Source organism: Anopheles coustani, chromosome 3 (assembly GCF_943734705.1).
Source record: "Anopheles coustani chromosome 3, idAnoCousDA_361_x.2, whole genome shotgun sequence".
In the NCBI taxonomy this organism is placed as follows: Eukaryota; Metazoa; Arthropoda; class Insecta; order Diptera; family Culicidae; genus Anopheles; species Anopheles coustani.
Window position 1 is genome coordinate 14509118 of NC_071288.1, and position 18794 is coordinate 14527911.

General features: G+C 45.7%; 1 protein-coding gene across 1 annotated transcript; it reads right to left on the minus strand.

The window, feature by feature from the left end:
- Window positions 1-4991: 4991 nt before the first annotated feature.
- Window positions 4992-12506, minus strand: LOC131271674 (uncharacterized). Its single transcript, XM_058273184.1, has 9 exons — window positions 12431-12506; window positions 12118-12358; window positions 11912-12045; window positions 11702-11851; window positions 11481-11614; window positions 7068-7326; window positions 5737-5829; window positions 5312-5655; window positions 4992-5234 (listed from the first exon to the last, which is right to left on the minus strand). The coding sequence occupies exons 1-9, from the start codon at window positions 12504-12506 to the stop codon at window positions 4992-4994; spliced, it is 1674 nt and encodes a 557-aa protein (XP_058129167.1).
- Window positions 12507-18794: the final 6288 nt, after the last annotated feature.

The following is an 18794-nucleotide window of genomic DNA, read 5'->3' on the forward strand; positions in this document are numbered from 1 at the left end:
ATATTCAGATCCGATATAATTAGAGCAAACCCCTTTCGTCTATCGATGTAACGGCATGACAAACAGCATCCACATCATGCAAAACACATTTTTCTCATAAGTGAGTCAAGGTGGAGCCGTTTAATTACATAAGATAAAATCGCTCGGCTGATAATCGGTCCGGGTTGCGGTTGGCGTTCACGTCCGTTCCGCGATGCCCTTCGATGAGTAAATGGTGCGTTACAGTTATCACGGGCACGCGATGGACAACATGCTCGGGCGAAGGTCCAATTCTTTTGTAGATCAGCCTATTTTATATGATGGTTTGATTAAAGGGCGTACTTCTGTGCTCCCATTCTATGGTTTCGTTACGTTTGTTCGCAAGTAAATGTAAAAAAATAATATGGCGTCAAATTTGACTTTTCCTTGAATTTCAAATGAGTGGTGAACTTGACCTCAACGCCCGATCATACCTCCGTGGAGACATGTTTTCGCAATCCGTGCTCCTCTCTCCGTCTCTCTTCCAAGAATTAATGTTCAATCTATAAATTATTCGGATTATAAGCATTTTATATTTTTCGCGCTGGAGAAACTTGGCTCCGATCGGATGTTTGAGAAAGTGCGTCACCAAGCGCGCAGTTGGAACACGTTATAGCAGGGGTTGTTTGAAGTTGTTTTTCGAAAGCAGGTTCTGCTTCACGATATTCCTGTGAATAAAACACTCAAAGGTATCGGATAGTCCAGAACAAAAAAATGCTGGGAGAATACGATCATCAGTTGCATATTTAAAAGACCACTCCCTTGACTGCTTAGGAGCACAGGAACTTTGCGTCTCCAGAGTCAATGGATGTTTTGCGTTTGTAAACGTTTTTGTGAAAGAAATATATTTAATTCGCCCTCCGCTACCCGCTAGTTATTTTACAGATGTGGTTTTGGTTTTCCACCCACAATGGGGGCTAAGGTAATCAGTCGTGGTAAGCAATACGGATTTCCACACGCCCGCACGGCCACTCGGTCGCCCGCCGGTGTCGATTAAGGAATTCCCACGAGCAGCGCTGAGTACCCGGCAAAAGGGCTTGATTAACCCAGCTGGCAATTTTTCACGCTGCAAATAGTTGATTGTTTTCGTGCGTCGGGCAATTCCCAGGGCAGATGCGGATTTCCAAATTTATTACTTGCTTTTCCGATAGCAAACGCTCCCGGAGCTGAGCGACTGAACAAAAAGTAGAGCAAGTTGTGGTTTTGGTCGTTGTGTGTTTCAGTTTGACATGAAACCCCCGAGAGCTGTCGAGTATAAAGGCGAATTTTTGTTGGGCTATTTTTTCCCTTCGATTGCCAAATAAATGTTTTGGTTTCGCTTTTGTTTAACACCACGCTTCGATATGAACAATTCACGCACTTCACGCTCATGTTGATTCGAGCTAAAGGAGAGCAAAAAACATGATGAAAAGGAACTCGTCTGGGAGTGAAGGAAGTGGACCGGATTTCAATGATCTTGAAATATCAAACGCGATTGCATAGAGCCATGGTTTTCATCCGACAAGGTGTCGCCAAATGAATGTTTGTAGGTAAAAAAGGAACAAGCTGGGGAAAATTGAGATCAGAATATCGAAAGCCATTTGCATTCGTCCTTGGAAGTTGCTCACAGGCAAGCACATATCACCAAATAACATTCATTGTGCATTTTTTGCCACAGTTGGATAGGCACTTTTTGCTGCTTATGTTTCAGAATGGATGTGCCGCTCGTTTACTAAGCCTTTTTTTTCCTTCTCTAACCATTTCCATTTCTGCTGATAAAGGTGTGAAGGTTGCAGCGGACCGTCGGCGACAAGGTTTCTGAGTCAGCAGAACCATTGTGTGTTGGCCAGCACAAGAGCCCTGCGGCGAACCGACAAATATGCGTGTGTGTGTGTGTAACTAAATTACGGTACGAGCAATTGGGTGCGGGCTAGCGACATTGGAGATTTGAGAGATAGTTGGAACCATTGTGGAATGAGTTGTTAAAGGTGCAGATTAAATCTTAAACAAAATGTTTCTGCAGCCCATTACCATTTCACTTTATGGGCAGGAATATTAAAGCGTTTGTTTTTGCGAACATTTCCATAACAGCTTTCCTAATGGACAATGCATTTCATTAAAATTGGTAAACGAATTAGGTTGCTACTTAAATTCTAATCTATGTAGGAGTAAAAAACCTTTCAGATAATTATCTAAACAACATTAATGTTTTCTAATTCTATTTGGTGTGCCAATCACAACCACGGTTCTTTACGCTCCGTCACAAAAGAACGAAACATTTTCCGGACTAATTTATAAACGCCACTCAACTATTCGCTGTTTCCTTGTTTCCTCGTTTGCATACCCGGTTTTCCGGCAGCCTTTAGCTCCTGCGCACCTGTCCGGCCCACCGGCTGACCTCACGCCGTCGTCAGAGAGCGCATCTAAATCGCATCAACAGACGGAGCAAAGGCCGCAGAAAATGAAGCCGCTGAAATCCGCGTCACATTTCACACACAACTCCGTCGTGATGTGGCGTGAACCATTGATTAATAACACCATTGGTTTAGTTGGCGTGTGTCGCGTGTTCGATGGCCGGGAATTGTGAGGGAATGAAGCAACAAGATTTCCATTTTTGCACGGCCCAACAGCGCAGGATCGGAGGTGAAGACGGGCGATATTTATTGGTTTCGCCGGTAAAACGCGTACGTCCTACCGTCCGGTGTGTTACCTTGCCCGTGAGGGCACTTCGTGACACGGATGCAATGTTGTCGGATGCACGATGTCGGAGAACGAAACTGTTCGCATCAATCTGGCAAGAAACTCATGTGGCATGATTAGTTGAAATCCTTATATGTATCTCCTCGCAGGCAAGGATATCGCAAAGCAAGGTCCCTGGATTCCTTTGGATTTAAGTAGTTTGTGTGTGAATGATTTATTGATTTTTAAAGTTTCATTGTCTAACATGGATTTTTTCCTTTTACAAGTGATTTCGTTCGTGGCGAGATACGAAAGAAAAAAACATAACTAATGCATGTCCCTTGTATCGAAACCTGCTTGATTACTCTTTCCACTTTGATCTTAACAAACAATCAAGGTTTTCGCTTCAAAGGCTAGAACTGTTTCAATCGAATGGTCAAATGTTTGGTGTGAAGAGAGAATAAAAGAGTACCGACTTAAATTCGCACCTAACGTTGAATGATGGGCGTTAACGTTCTATCGACTTTTTATCTAAGTGCTGCACCTGCACCTCTTGCGACGTGTGTAAGTCTCCCATCTGATGGAGGGGTCTTAAGGTGCCGGTTTCTAATTGAACATGCGGCACTGTGATCAATAAAGTTCAATGTCAAACTCGCCCCTCGAGCCTAGGCGGATAAAAACTCCCCCCCCTAATGCCTTGCATTGGAGCCTTAGAACCTGATGCTTGTCTCTAAGGAGATACGTGTAAGTAGTATCGGGCTGGACGTGTAATTGGGAAAGGTTATTCAATAATGCATCTATCACTCGGTTGAATGTCGCACGTTCCGTCAATCATCAGCATCTCTCTCCTCGACCTCCGGAGAACAGGTTTGCAACATCTTAACATAGGTTTTGGAAACTGGTTGCCGTTCGGTTAAGTTTTGTTTATCAAATTGAATTTTTCAACTTTTCGATAAAGTGTCTCCAAACTATTTGCGGTGTAGGTTATGTTATTTCCCCACTCAACCCCATTACCATAGATCACAAAAGGCATCGCCATCTCGCCTGCTGTGATTCCCGAGCGCGTGGTTTATTTAGGCAGAAAAACGGGCGGTTTGAAGGCAAATGTTTGCTTCGCGCGCTGGGCAAGCGCTGGCAAACAAAATCGCCGAGAGGCTTTGTGCGTTGATGCGCGATGTCGCTCGCGCCGGACGTCGACGGAAGACACACCCGCTCGGTTTGTTATTCAAAGTGCTGACCGCACGGGAAACCGACCGATAGGGCAGTCCTTCACACACGGAGCGGAATGGCATCCGGTAGAGTTCTCACTAGAAAGGTAAATATTGTGTCCGGTTTAAACGGGGCCCGGCAAATCGCCGGTCGAGTGCTTCTCGAAGAGTTAATTCCAATCGCATCGGAATTGGGATGATAGTGATTTTAAGCGATGAATGGATTGTAGTAAACAGTTTTTCTTTAGAAACTAAAGTTTGATCAGTTCAGGAGTGGTCTATTGATCTTTTGCAGGAATGCAATGGACAGTGATGCCACATTGAAGATGTGCTGAAAGCACTGAATTGTTTTGTCTGCAGGTAACGGTCTGTAACGGTCAATATCAAAATGTCGTCTGACGAATATAAATTTCGCTCCATGACGTAATGGTACTTAATTGAGCAAAGAGCGCGAGTTTAGAAACATTTTTGTGGTTGAAGCAACTAAGGAGCTACTCTTTAGTTTACAACCCAACGCTAGTTCATTGCTCCTTTGTTTATGCAATACGCATGATCCTTTCAACAAGGTTTTTCAAATAAAGATGTTGGAAATACCAAGGTAACTATAGTTTGATCTTTAGCAGACCGTTGAAAATTCAAACGAGCGCAATTTTCAAAATTATGTTTCACATGTTCCTAGATCATAATCCTAGAGAATTTTTTTTAAATGATGCAGTATCCTATGACGTCAAGGATACATTTTCCGAATATACAACAATATTTCTTTAATGTTTGGGTTTGCCAGGTGAGTGATACACAGAAGCAAAATACACGATTGATGTTATTTTAGAAGATAATTTATTACTTCTTTTCTTATTTTTAAATCTTACTGATAGCATAACTATTGTGAGCAATTCCTAACCTAACATCACTATTTTTGAACGTTTCACAACTTATCTTTCTCGTTCTCTTGTCTCCCGATGAACATCCTACAGTCATGGAAGTGGGCAAAGCATGTCTCCGAATTACCGTCTACTATTTACAAGCACGTACATTAACAGCGCCCCATGAAGGTCCCCGATGGCGAGTGGAATGCACTCATCTGGAGCCCGCCCTTGGGGACGCTGTTTACGCGATCCAGAGCTTCAGTGGCAGCTTGTTGAACAGTTCGTTCCAGAGACCGATGAAGATGTCGGCCAGGCCGTGCTCGAGATCGGACCGCAGCTCGCCGATGACTTCGTTCGCGTTCTGGTTGAGGAACAGGTTCAGCGAGGCCCCGAGCACCTGATTCCCTTGGAACAGGTTGTCCAGGTGAATGCGCATGCCACCAACGAGGAAGGTCACTTTCATCTCGTCAATAAAAATAGCGTCCTGTTGTGTGGAGGAAAAGAGACATGAAGGTCGGAATCGGTTAGCAAGTGGAAGGGGGAGGGCCTGCAGAAAATGACCTCACTTACCTCGGGCAGGGGTCGCACGGAGAACTTGGTCGCGACCGTGGTCTTGACGTTCTTGAGCGTCATCGTCACATCGCCATCGCCAACCAGTGGCAGCAGCAGCACATTTCCCTTCAGGTTGTAGCTGGCGTCGATGCGCAGCTTCGGGATCTCCAGCTCGAAGCCGAGCGCTTTCTTCTCAAAGTCGAGAAAGGCGCGGCGCACGGTGGTGTTCGAGGGACCCTTGATGCTGAGCTTCTTGAAGCCACCGCTCAGCGTCAGGCCGCCCGAGCCGCGCGAAACCTGGATCGACTCTATCCGCAGCGGATCGAACGGTTGGACGCCGATTTCCGGAATACCTGGATGGGTGAACGAACATCGACGAAAAGGTCAAGGATTGCGTCGGCAATAGGCGTCCAGAGCGTATATACGATGCCTACCTTTGGCGATGTACGGGAACGTTCCCTCAAACATCTTGCGGAAGCAGTCGTCCTCGTTCGGGTTCGCCCGGCGACATACTCGCAGCCACTCAGCTGAAGGAAGGGAAGGAAAAAGTCAATGTCAGTCTTGTGTTACTTTCCGTTTCACTGTTATGGAATGCAACGGAGTGTTTTTGAGAACCTGATCCTGTCTGAAGGTAATAATTAACGATTCAAATACTATATAACGTCTCCGAAACGATGTGATGGATTATTAACCCCCCGAAATGCTGCACACGCAACCCGAGTATCACCGGAATAAAATCTCCCAACTGGAACCCCAGGCCAACGTGCTTCGATTACGTCGAGCGCCAAACCGTCGCTCCTTACGTTTCCTTTTCCGCCACGCACAGTTTCACACTTTCTCCCCGCCGAGTCGCAGTGTTACGACTGACTTACTGACCGATAAATCTTCCAACATTCACCCCCGATGCGGTCATTTCTCCTCAGCCCAAAACGAGATCGAACCGGGGTAAAAATTCCACTCCGGCATGCAGCATGTGGCGCGCGCACGCGAATTGAGTCGCAAAACGTGGCGTTGTACCGTGCTTGCATAACTGAGGCGTGCAGAAAAATGCTCGGATAATCGTCATATGTGCACGGCGCGTACGCGGGAGGCATCTGGCCCGGGGGTTGCCGGTCGTTTACAGCTAGGGTGGCCCTGCATTTAGACGCGTCCACCGTAAGCGGACCATTTGTATGCTTGAACATAGTCCACCGGATAGGCCGAGCATTTCGTTAGCATATTTAGGAGATTTAACGGCAACAACAATGAATTTAAACAGTCCACTTGAGGCTGGAAGAGATGATTTTCATGGCCACACGAATCCTTTCACAGATCCTTGAAATAAATCCCGTTGAAAGGCATCGCACGCTTTTTGAATTGGTGAAGAAAGAATTACGCAAAGATAGGGATTTATTGTCAAGGAAAACAATGAAATTTTGAACCGGTTCTTTTTTATTCTCTCGATAAATCATTCATACAGAGGATCGAAAATGCATTGAAGCCATATGATTTTAAAGGTTGGTGTTTGTAATTGTACTTCCAATGAATGAATTAATTTTATTATAATCGAAAAAAAAAATCATTTACAAATCTCTATTAAACGATAAGTTTAGCGTTGTATCAAGTATCGTTGTGACTTACTAAAGTTATGCGATTCAAAATGCTTATCTCAATCATTAGTTCTGTGTGGGAAGACTATCTTTGTTTCAATTTAATTATTTTGCAACATTGATTTAGCTAAGAAAAACAAAAATCGGACAAGTTGACTTAATCAACATTTACTTACGTTTCTCTTGATACTGCGGTACATCTTTGTTCCGAATGGCGACTTCTTTCGCCTCCGACGTGTGGAAAACCAGCGGCAAAAGCAGCCCAGTGACCACCAGCAATGTGCCCATGCCCAAGTTGGGGCAAAAGCGTGTCACCCACCGTTGCCCTTTGGCGTGGTGACCTCCGCTAGAACCGTACCGTGTACTTCCAGAACGTACCATGACGAGATGACGGCGTTTGTGCGACACTACAAACTCAAACTCGAATGTAACGATCTAATGCACCGGACGCGACTGTCGGCCCGCAGAAGGATGCAGGTTCCTTTTGTCGACCCGAACCCCAACCGGCCGTACGGGTCGTCTCTCTCTCTTGGGTCGGGTTTTTCGCGGGGGTTTGTGCACTGCCACCTTGTGCTTTGCGCTTGCGCAAACACGGCACAACTCGTCCTGCCGTCCACCGGATCCGGCTGCGCGGTCACTGCGTTCGCACAGAGCGCGTATCGGATCGCTCGATCAACAACCGCGCGTGTTTCGTCACAAACGGCGTGTTTCGGCGGCAGGTTTTTCCTGCCGGTGGCGCACTTGCAGCCCTTGCGCAATTTCGCCTACACGATGCAAACGAGCAGCTCGTGTTGGGTTTGTCACTAGGCTTCGGTTCGGTGGTTCGAGAAGTTCTACCAGCACCGCAATGAAACGCGACGGTCGAAAGAACGACACCGATTTACAGTCGCCAAACTCGAGATTAAACGAAAGACTTCAACGTTGGCACAAGAGACGAACCCGAGTGTGACTTGGTCGGGGTTTTCGGACACCGAGATTGGGACCAACGCGTCGCGGACGGACTGGACACACACTTCCACCTCGACGATCGATGGACGTCTACTGCAGCCGGCGGTTGGAACTTTAATGGAAAGCGAATTCTTCGACCACACGATCGCACGCTTGGTGCGCTGGCGCGATGGAAGGGAGTGCATTGGTGGAAGAGTAGAGGAGGGGCACACGTGTACCAGACACTTTCGCATGGCACCAAGGAAGAGTAGCAGCTTCGCACTTCAGCTCCTGGAGATTGTTTTTATTTACCATTTAGGTAAACCGTAGTGTTCCCAACCCGTTGCTTCCTTTTGTCTCCTACGCCCGGGGTCGCCTGGTGTGCGATTATGTGCGTCCGAGGGAGAGTCCTCGTCCGATGCAGCCAAGGTAAACCATTTGGCATCGATATGGTATTTACATTCTGTTTTCCGTTCGAGTGGATGGATTCGTGCGCGAATGAGATAAGCGTCTCCCGCGGGAGTAAAAGTCATTCCATTCCTTTTTTGGCCAGCGGAAATGTGACGAACGAATGGATGGATTGAGGAAAACGTGTTGAAGGCAGTCGTGTTGGAAAGAAGCTAAAATAAATGGAGGGGGCAGTTTCAGGAATGTCGAAAGAAAATCTTCTTGTTAAACAATGTTTGTGTTCTTTCTTTTGGTGATATTTGAAATTCTATTTAATTGGATGAGAAAAAAAGCTGGTCAAAATATTTACCATCTGTTTTCTAGCTAAAGAAAATATAGGAAAAATTATTCTGATTATTTATATCTTTGATCAACTTAAAAAAAATCCACCCCACAACTTACCACTTGGTCTGATCTTCCGCCTACACTCGCGTAGAAGGTTTTTGCACCGAAAAACGAAGGATTTGGCAAACCGATCAGCCAGCCGGCGCACGGTGGAGTTTAAAGGTGCGGTTACATCGATGGCGTGCCAGACGCCATAATTAGACGAACCAGCCAGCCAGCTAGCGCGCGGGAAGGCCCGGTTGTGCAACGGCCTTTAATAATTTATTTCCTCGTAGTTAGGGGTTGCTGGAGACGGAGAGGGGCGCTAAACAGCCGAAAATCAAACGGTCACACGCGCAACTAAAACGCACATGATCGGCTCTTTTCGGATCTTCGGGCGGGGAGGAGGGAAAGAAAAACTAAACGTATTCCAAAGTTGGCACCTCAAGTTCCACTTGTTTTCCTTTGCTTCCTCTTAAGCATCGGATGGGTGTCTTGATTTATTTCCATTCAGCTCGCGCCGGCCACAGAGGACAGGAAAGACGGGTGGGGACACCGGCTGGAAAGGGGGTCGAAAGATCAGCTGAAGCCGATGATGCTGTAACGAAGCAGACGATCATCAGCGGTGCTGTCCTGATCGCGGGGCCATCGATGGTAGCATCCGATTGCTGCCACGGCTGAACTTTCTCTGGAAAGCGGGAAGCTGGAATCCCGCTGGCGTAGGAAAATACGTCCCATCGAGTGCGCGTATGTGTGTGCGTGTATATGCTCGGTGTACTCCATTGTGACCAGAAGAAACCGAGCGACGACAGCGAGTCGATAATGACGATAAGTGCTTACGAAACGTGTCGACCGTGTGGTTGATAACTCTGTAGCTTTTTTTTTATGGCTCGCCGGGTCGCTGGACTGCGCGCTGGTGGTTTGCGCGGGAGTTGCATAATTCTGCATCACCACTACCACCCCACTTTCTCCTCGGGATCGTTACCAGCTGACGAGCAATCTGCACAGTTCGTCGGTTCACCTACTGACCGATCGGGAACCATGCGTCTCGATGATGTGTTTATGTGCCGGTAGTAGTGGTGGTGGTGTCTCATGAATATTCGGGAAATGACCGACAGATGCGCAGCCACATGGGGATGAATTATCTTTTGCATAAATCGGAAGCAACTGCCCATGCGCGCCATGTAACGTTTGTTTACTTCATTTGATGGGTTGTGACACCCTTGATTTCCTTGCTTTCCAATAAATGACTTAATGAAATGGGGAGATGGAATCGATTTGAAGTTTATTCTCAAGTGCTTTTTAAAAGTAAATTGACGTGAAGTAAAAATGTATACCTATTGTAAATTATTCTTTCCGAGTTTCTAGCAAAACGTTCTTGAGAACATGAAATAAAAAAAACAATTAGAAAGCACAATAATTTGTTTGACACTTGAAGACAAAATGATTCCGATCCTGCATTTCCTGCTGTCTTTTTTATTGGTTTCCACTGGAGCGATAAGTGTTAATTTGGCGATTCCAATCGATTAATTCACCTGTTTATTTGCAAATTTGCGTGATCGCGATTTTTTTGTGTGAGTTGAGGGAAGGAGTTTGGTTGCGTGGAATTGTTATTCTTTTTCTATTGCTAACGAAAATATGCGTGCTAGAGGTGACGAGGCGTCGTTTCGCTTGAAAAGCTTCAGCGTTATACGGGAGCATAATTTAATTTCGTTTCATGCTTCGTTATGTCACGAAGCCTTGCTTGGTTTTAGAAGGAGGCAGATCGACAAACAAGGAAATGTAAGTAATAATAAAGCACGGTCGAATAAAGGCAACAACTTGTTCATAAAGTATATCTAATCAGGGAATGTGTTTTGGCTCGGTAACGATCGAAAACATAAACACTTTGAACACTAAATATGACCATCTTTGACATTAAGTAATTGGAATTTCAGTTACAGTTTTCTTTAAACAAGTTTATATGTCTGTAACGGCAAAATATTCAAAATATGGCAAAGATCTCCTTCCTTTTTTGACTTGTTAATATTCAAATTTAAAATCAAACATTCAAATCTCTTTCCTGTCGAAAAAATTATCGTGACATCCAATAACATTTCAAATTCATTTATTATTTTTGCACTTGCACAAGTTTGTCCAAATTTAATGTTCAAATAACTGAAAGTTTGTATCAAATCGAGCTTTTATGGGAAGTCAAGTGGTGCTATAAAAGTTAACGACAACTGAAAGTGACCTAAAAAGTGTGCGTCCTGGACAATCGTGTTCCACGCGTTCCGATGATTATCGTTAACTCTTGGCTGATGACTAACGATAGTGCTAAAATTTTTTATTGATTAATTTCTTTATTCTTGTTTGATAATTAAATCGAAACTTCGTCATCATTTGATTTCTGTAAAAGTTCAAATTGATAATCTTATTCCGGATCAAAGTAGCTTTATTTAGACCATTTTGGTTATTTCTCCCACAGCTTCGATCCCAATTGTTACCATTTTTGTTTTCTAAACTTACTATTTACATCTCACTAAATTGTTTCCATTCCGCAGCAGTTCCAATACCAAGTTGTTTTGCGGTAGTTTATCAAATTAACAGAAATTTCTTCTCTGGTAAATTTTTCTAAAAATCCACCGATCTTCAACTAGTAGCAATTGGATGTTCCATGCAAGAAATCATAATATGCAAGGTGCTTTCAGAAAAAGAAAGGAAAATGACAAATAATAGAACCGAACAACACATTATGCAAAAACAACTGCCGTGGCAAACATTAAATCATAAACCCTTAAGCATCAACTAATCACAAATTACGTTTCCAAAGCCAGCGCTCAGAGTGCCGGTTCAAGGGGTGGGGAAGAAGGTGTCCTCGATATCGAGCAGGTCACTCAGGGAAACAGCACTTCCTCGGGGAAGCGCTCCAGGATTTTGTTGCCTGTCCGCTTGAATATCCTCTGCAGGGCTTTCTCGATCAGCGGGATCAGCTCGGTGCTGAGCAGGTTGAAGTTCTGGTTGATGGTTTCGTTGATGATTTCGCCTACAAGAGAGGGACAGCGGGAGTGAGAATGAGAACGAAGCAAATTGACGAAAGGATGTTGCAATTTTTAGCACTCCATCCACTCACCAAGCACTCGATCTCCACCGAAAAGGTTTTCAAGTTTAATCCGTCCGTCGGAAACTCGGATCTTGATGTCGAGTTTGGCGAGCGACAGATGATCCTTTCCGTTGATACGCTTGCGGTCTCCCTTGATTCGCACGCTACCGATTCCTTGGGCTGAAACGGGACAGGTTTGTTACATCCTTTGGGTCGCATTTTCGACATAAATTAACTTACTGAAGTTTCCAGTGAACTTGCCGGAACCCTTCACCGGAAGCAGCAGGATCCTTCCATCCACGATGTACCGTCCCTCGACGTACAGATGCGGCAGCTCCAACTCGAACGAGTAGATCTTTCCGTACTCTACGACACTACAATTGAACAAACAAACACTCCTTAGAATTCAGACCCTTTTTGAAATGATCTTCAGGAAGTCCACTCACGTCAGCTTCTTCAGCTTAAAGTTCGAGGGGCCGTAAGCCTTGATGTCCTTCGCGGAGATGCTCACACCCTGACCGGGCACACTTTCCGCCACGATGAGGTCCCCTAAGAGGATCGGGTCGATCGAGGGAATGTCGAGCTCGGGGATACCGCGGGCCAGATGAGGGCGTAACGTTTCGATCGATTCCTTCATGCACTCGGTCAACTTAGGATCCTCCCGGTGGCAAACATGGAGATATTCCGCTGGAAAGAAGAACGGGAACCAGGTGAATGTTAAGTAAAGATTCTTCCGAAGAAAGAGTCGATAAAACTTACGAAGGTCCACTGCATTAGTAGCTTCAATCGCAGCAACGAGTGCCAGCAACAACCACGACATGTTGTAGAGTTTCATTGTGAGTCAAAAACTGCAAGCAAAGTGAAGGAGACGTTATTGAGAGTGTTGTTAGCAGGAATTGACAAATAACCCCGTAAGGAGCTTAACAGAAGTATTTTAGCTTTAATTATAAGCCTCGAAACAGTCAGGTCAAGTAGTTCAGCTAATGTCAGTCGCTTAATCTTAGTTCTAGCGATGTTTCTCTAATGAGTTCTAACTGTTCTAACCTTTGATTTTAACCTTTCCTCTAGGCGAAGTTAACTTCCACGGATGTTTGTGGAACACTAATGAACCATTCGCCTGTACTGAGACATAACGAAAACAAATGGCACCATCCCATCCGGCGTCCAACTTCAAACTGCTCCAAAGAAGAAGGCGGCTGAGGTCTCCCCGCATCCCTTCCATGGAGGTCAATGGCGGGCAGCAGATGACGGATGCCAAAACCAATTGCACTCTACCACCTAATACCTGACCCCAACAGCTTAACCTTCCGCTCAGTGAAGCATGTCGCGAAGGGCTCGGATAATTAGGCACGCACCGACATTGTGACCTGATCGTTAGCCAACTATCCGAGCGTTCTCTAAGGGAACCCACCCGCTCCTTCTTCCAAACGGCGCCAGCGAAACGGTCGCATGTGGTGTCTTTTATCTCTCTAATTGTACTAATAATGGTCAGTACACCAATGTTTGAGCCGCCGCGGTCATGCGTCCGGTTCGGAGGTTTCTCCTTACGCGCGATTTATTTTTAAACCGGCATAACGCTGAAAAGCGTACTAATCAAAAGTGTGTTCGGTCCGTGTAACGGTTAATTTTCGAAAAGAGGGCGGATAATTGCCCTCACAGCTGGGTCTCCCTGTGTTCTGATCGCTCGCGAAAGTGGTTCTCGATTGTAATCTCTTGGCTTGGCTCGGCGTTCTGCAGAAACTTGACATTGGATGTATAATTATTTCCAATCCGGTCCGATCACCCCACCGACACTTTCTTGTCTAGTATCATTATTAGCGATTGCCCTTTGGTACGTTGAGCCATAAAATCGGTGTTTACGCCTAAGAATGGTGTTTACCATCTCAATCATGGTGGTGGATAAAATTCTAATCAAGTAATTTGCAACCGGGGTTGGTAGAAAGTTGGTTGCTTTGCAGGTGTAATTTTAATGATCGATTTTGGTTCTTATTCTCACATTCAAAACAATTACATTTGTTGGCAGGTTCGGTTTTTTTTGACTCACATCAAAACAAAAAGGTTCTGAAACACCAAGCTTGTATTGATTTAGAAGTTTCACGACGCCACGTTCTGGGTCGATGTTTGCCCAAGCATTACATCAGCATAAAACCTACAAACAAGACACCAGATGTTTACCTGCGGTTTACTACATCCCTTGGATGGAAGCACCAATTCCAATAGTGGTTGACAGTGCCGATTAAATGGCATATTGCTTCGAGGGGGGTTCAATCGAACCGTGCATCTTCACACCGAATCGATGCCAGAGGCGATCGGAGGATTTCCACAGGACTTGCACAAGACGCGCTCGAGATGAGGCAGGGAACGACGGGGTAAAGAAAAACAAAACCCACATTTGCAAAACCACCGTTGCACCATCGTCTCGATCGCTGCTTACTACCAGCACTGAACGGTGGCGGTTTGTGGTTCTTTTTGCTTGAGCACACGCTCGCGTCGCGGTATGGTAGTAACCTTTTCTCCTACTGTTTTTTGTTTCGTGTGCTTCATTCCATCGTCCAAAGGGGCGATCGGGCATCGAGTTCCGACCGGTCCTCGACGATGCGGCGCCCAGGGTTCGCATCGCTTTGGCGGATGTTGGAGTCATGTACTTTTCAAGGTTTGCGGCGGGTGCATTCGGGCCATGCGCATGCTGCACGCACGCTCTCGAGTGCTCGGACTAGAAACCGATACCAGCTGCACGCTGACGAAACCGAAAGTTGGAAGATCTCGGCAACTCCGGCTTTGGCGATCGCAGGCGAGCTACGGTAGATTACCTTACGGAGACGAAGGCCCGGGAGGGGGCGGCGGTAGGTGACAGAACTTAATTCCCATTTTCAAGGCAAAACGCCGATTACCGAGTGCCATGAAGGATCTCCGGTTCCATCACCAGGTTTTAGTGGAGCATTATACTAAAAGGTTGAAGATTAAATACACTAAAAGGGAAAACTATTTCTATAAAAGTAATTAAATACTGACTTAGAGAATCGATCCAATGAACAAATATTTTTCAAACCGTCCATTTTTATATCATCAAACAAAATTAAAGTCTGCTTCATACCATCTCATTTCTACCGAATTACCATATTTTTCGTATATATGTGTAATGTACAGTAAAGAGTGTTACTTTAACTTTTCTATATCAAGTAATTTACTAATTTTGATCAGTTTAAATTTATCGTATATTTCAAAGTCTGAAAAATTAAAATTAAATTTATTCTTCAAAAGAAGAATGTGGAATCAAAACTTTTTGCTGATAGTTATGAAGAGAACAAGAGTAGTGATAGTATATCTAGCAGAGATAAGGATGGTAAATTTCATTTTTCACACGCGAAAATATGGTGTATTGATATTGTACTAATAATTACACACAGGGTAGATTTGTGTTTGATGATTTGGAATGATTTTCAGCCAAAGAACGACCATTTTTATTTCGCCAGGATCCGGCCGTTCAAAGTCGACGCCGTTCGGATGAAAGTGAAGCGAAGCCGGACGGCGCAAATTTGCGGGCCAGACCTTTCCAAAAGTAGCGCCATCGAGTCGAAGTGCAACCGGTTTTTTGCCTTCTTTGCTTGCCAATAGCACCCCAAACCGATGCCAGCCGATGTGCGATCTGTTTATCCTTTGAGCACAAAAAGGAGGAGGGAGGCATAGGCACGATCCAAAATCTAGGAATCTGGCAGCCATTTCTACGCGCGGCTTGTGTAAATCGGGCGGCGCATGCATATGGCTTCTGGCCATGTTGCATGTCATCGATAACGAAAATAAAAACAGAGAAGGCACGAGTGAGGGAAAGGGGAAATCAGGGGAAGAAAAGTAAAAAGCCGAGTGGAACACAAACTGCTGGGACGACCTAGAGTGTGACGATTGCGAGAGGCTTAGCCTTGAAAAGAGTTTGGCTTGGCACGTTTTTGGTGGTGGCTTCTCCGCTTCGCCACCACTTTTGGTCATCGGCTGTCGGCTTGTTATCGGCTTTCGGAACAGTGGACCTACCGAACGCAGCACGTGTTTCACGGTGCATGTGCATTCTTTTGGGGCGGGAAGCCGAAGGTAACTCCGGCAGGTTGAGTGCGAATTTTTCGATCGCCTTGAAAATGCAGTTGTTCGTGTCGTCGATTGATCTTGAATTCCAGACGCGAACTTCGTGACAAATCCCTAACAAGTTGCATATTTTTCTTCTCGCTTGTATCGGCGGAAAGGAACCCCAATGCCGGTTGAGACAGATGTCAACTGTTCGTGACACAGCCTCCCATTCGTGCGTCTGCGGCCAGTTTTTCGGGTGCCGAAACTTGCAAGAAGGTCAAAGAAGCGTGCATTCGATTTGAAACCGGCTTCGGTCGAGCTATTTTGATTTGGACACCTCCCAACCCAACATCTCCCCATACAATCGAACATCCCTTTCCATACTTTTTTCCCCTCAAACAGATGATCGATGTGCTAAGGAAAGCGCCGTGATAGAGAGAGAGATTGCTTTTGTTTTCTGATAGCGGTTTTTGCTATGTTTTGTTTGTTTTTGGCCCCGAGCTCTAGTAGGCGACCTCGCGAGTTTCCGCTAGGGAAATGTGGCAAAAAAGAAACAATGTGGAGGCAAACGACAGTCAAAACGGCTGGATAGTGGTTGTGGCGGTGTGGCAATCGCAAAGCGGGTCAGGGAAGTTCTCTCTCTCGTCGAGCTTTCGGGCGAGATTATGTTGAAATAGCTGATCAAGCAGCGCGTGGTGGAAATTTAAATTCTTCTTTACCAATCTTCGATGGTGAATCATAATCAATAAAAAAAAAAAAAATTGGATTCATGTGATAAACACCTTTAAATTTGATAAACATATTTAAAAATATATAAAAACATATTTAAATAGCAAAAGGTCTACATTCTATGGATGTTGCCTTATAATTATTCTTCTGCAAAGAACCAATGAGTAAAATCATAAGACCAACATTAATGTGTACTTTGTTTTACTTGTTGATCACTTGTCAGTTGTTCCTCCGTTATTAGCTTTTAATATTTTTAAGATAATCCAAACCTTTTAATTTCACTAAATCTTCATGCAATAATGTAATATTCTATAAGTGTTTGAAATTGAATTCATAATTGCATTTGTTAAAAAATGAAGCATATTCAACCTTCTTTTCGAAATTATCCAACAATTAAAACGTTCATTCTAGCTTCCAAAAACCCTAAAATTAAATCGCCATTTAAAGTCACTCGTTGTAAATCATAGTCCTTATCGTCTCAGCTTCCATTACCAGCCAAAAGAAGCGTCCGGAATGGCACTTCCATCGACGGCATCAATGGGAACGATTCCACCGCGAAGCAAAAACCGAGCACTTTTCCATCCACGAGGCACCTCGCGCCTCCACCGAGAGGCGAATCGGGGCGCCGTAACGGTTTCACAACCGCAAAACGACCCTTTCATCGGGGCGCACACACCGACACACACACACATGCACGGGGTGAAAAAATAAATACCATACGTACACACACCGCAATCACTCATCGAAACCACCAACCACACCGAGTGCCGAGGATCGATCAAATGGAATCGCGAAAATTCGCACCGGTTCGCCTTGGAACGCACCGAAACAGGTGCAGGTGCACTCGATCGTTGCTGCTGGGTTGATGCAACTGCCCACTTCCCCCCGCCCGTGATGCGGAGTGTCGATGGCCCCAGAGACCCGTTCCTAACGCCTAACGACTCAGGGGGACTCAGATAATCTCAGAAAACCATGCCCGAGAAGGGAGTCAAGTTGAGTTAAATGGAAGAAAATGTCACATTCGAACTTACCTGCAAATGCACAGACACAAATCTAGCAGGGTGACTTTTCGGATTTCGATTCACTTCTCGCACGAATGGAGGGAGGTTCAGGGAAAACTTCGCACGGTTCTGAACCCAGTGGGATTAGAGGGGAAAACTATTGCTCCACAGGGACGTACGCTTCGCAACAACGACTTCGACTGCTTGCCACAGCGTTCGCATTGGGTTCGCGCGAAATAACGGTCGACGTTTCGGAAGGAGCCAATCGCTACTCAGTACCAACGGTCGGCAGGATCTCTGGTGTGTGCGCGCGCGCGTGTCCGATCGGTTCGGGGACGTTTTTGCAAATGAAACGCCGAAACGCTGAGTGGCGAGAATTTCAGCAGCCCGACTGGATGGTGTAATCTTTAAACATAAGTTTTATATACCGCGGCAAGGGCAGCCGGAGTCGGAGCGAGACGGCCTCTATCGGCGTGGCACGACGACCACTATCAGCCGACGTCCACGACGACAACAGCGCTGACGACGACGCAGCGATCGGCAAAACCGCAGGCGCAGGTCGAGGGGGTTCGTGCCTTTTGCACGGGGCGCGCAAGTCTTTCGTGCTCGTACGCCGCAAGCATAGCGCACCGGTGCCGGGCTGCTGGATGCTGAGGGTGGCAGCCGCTAGTTAGAAGGAAAAATTGCGAAGGAAATGGTGACACCAAAAGGAGCTGGATGAGAACGAAACCGACCGAACGAGCGAGCCGAGCGAACGAAGGAATCGGAACGATTGAGAGCGATCGTTACTCACGCCGGAATACATTATTGCGGCGCAGGTGGCACGTTGGCTTCTTCGAGTACCACAAGGGTCGGAAGGGTCGGAAGGGTGTGGAATAGTGTGTTCTGGTTCTGGGGGGTTTTTTTTTCTACAATGATGCAACCGTTACTAACGTCAACTCCTCTGGCCGCGAGCGGCGGAAAAGATCGTGCCGGGTATGGACTGCATTCCGGTAGCTGCTGCTGCTGCTGCTGCTGGGCGATGATCCTGGCATTAGCGTTCACATTCGCACGAGAAGTACGTGACGAGGAAGCGAATGACACAGTTTGAATTTCTAATCCATCGCCTCGCATCGAACCCACTTGCGGAAGGTTAAAAAGGGCATTTGGTGGAATTGTTTGAAACCCCATTTCAAACGACGGAACGAACGATTGTTATGTCAATCAGAGTAAACAACTGGATAAAGACATATTTCCTGTACTATTTTTCTCCGTACAAGTACATCGAGAACTGCTAAGAAGTCGTGACACCAACGCTACAGTTAACCCTTGACACTCCGATAAAGACGTAGCTTAAT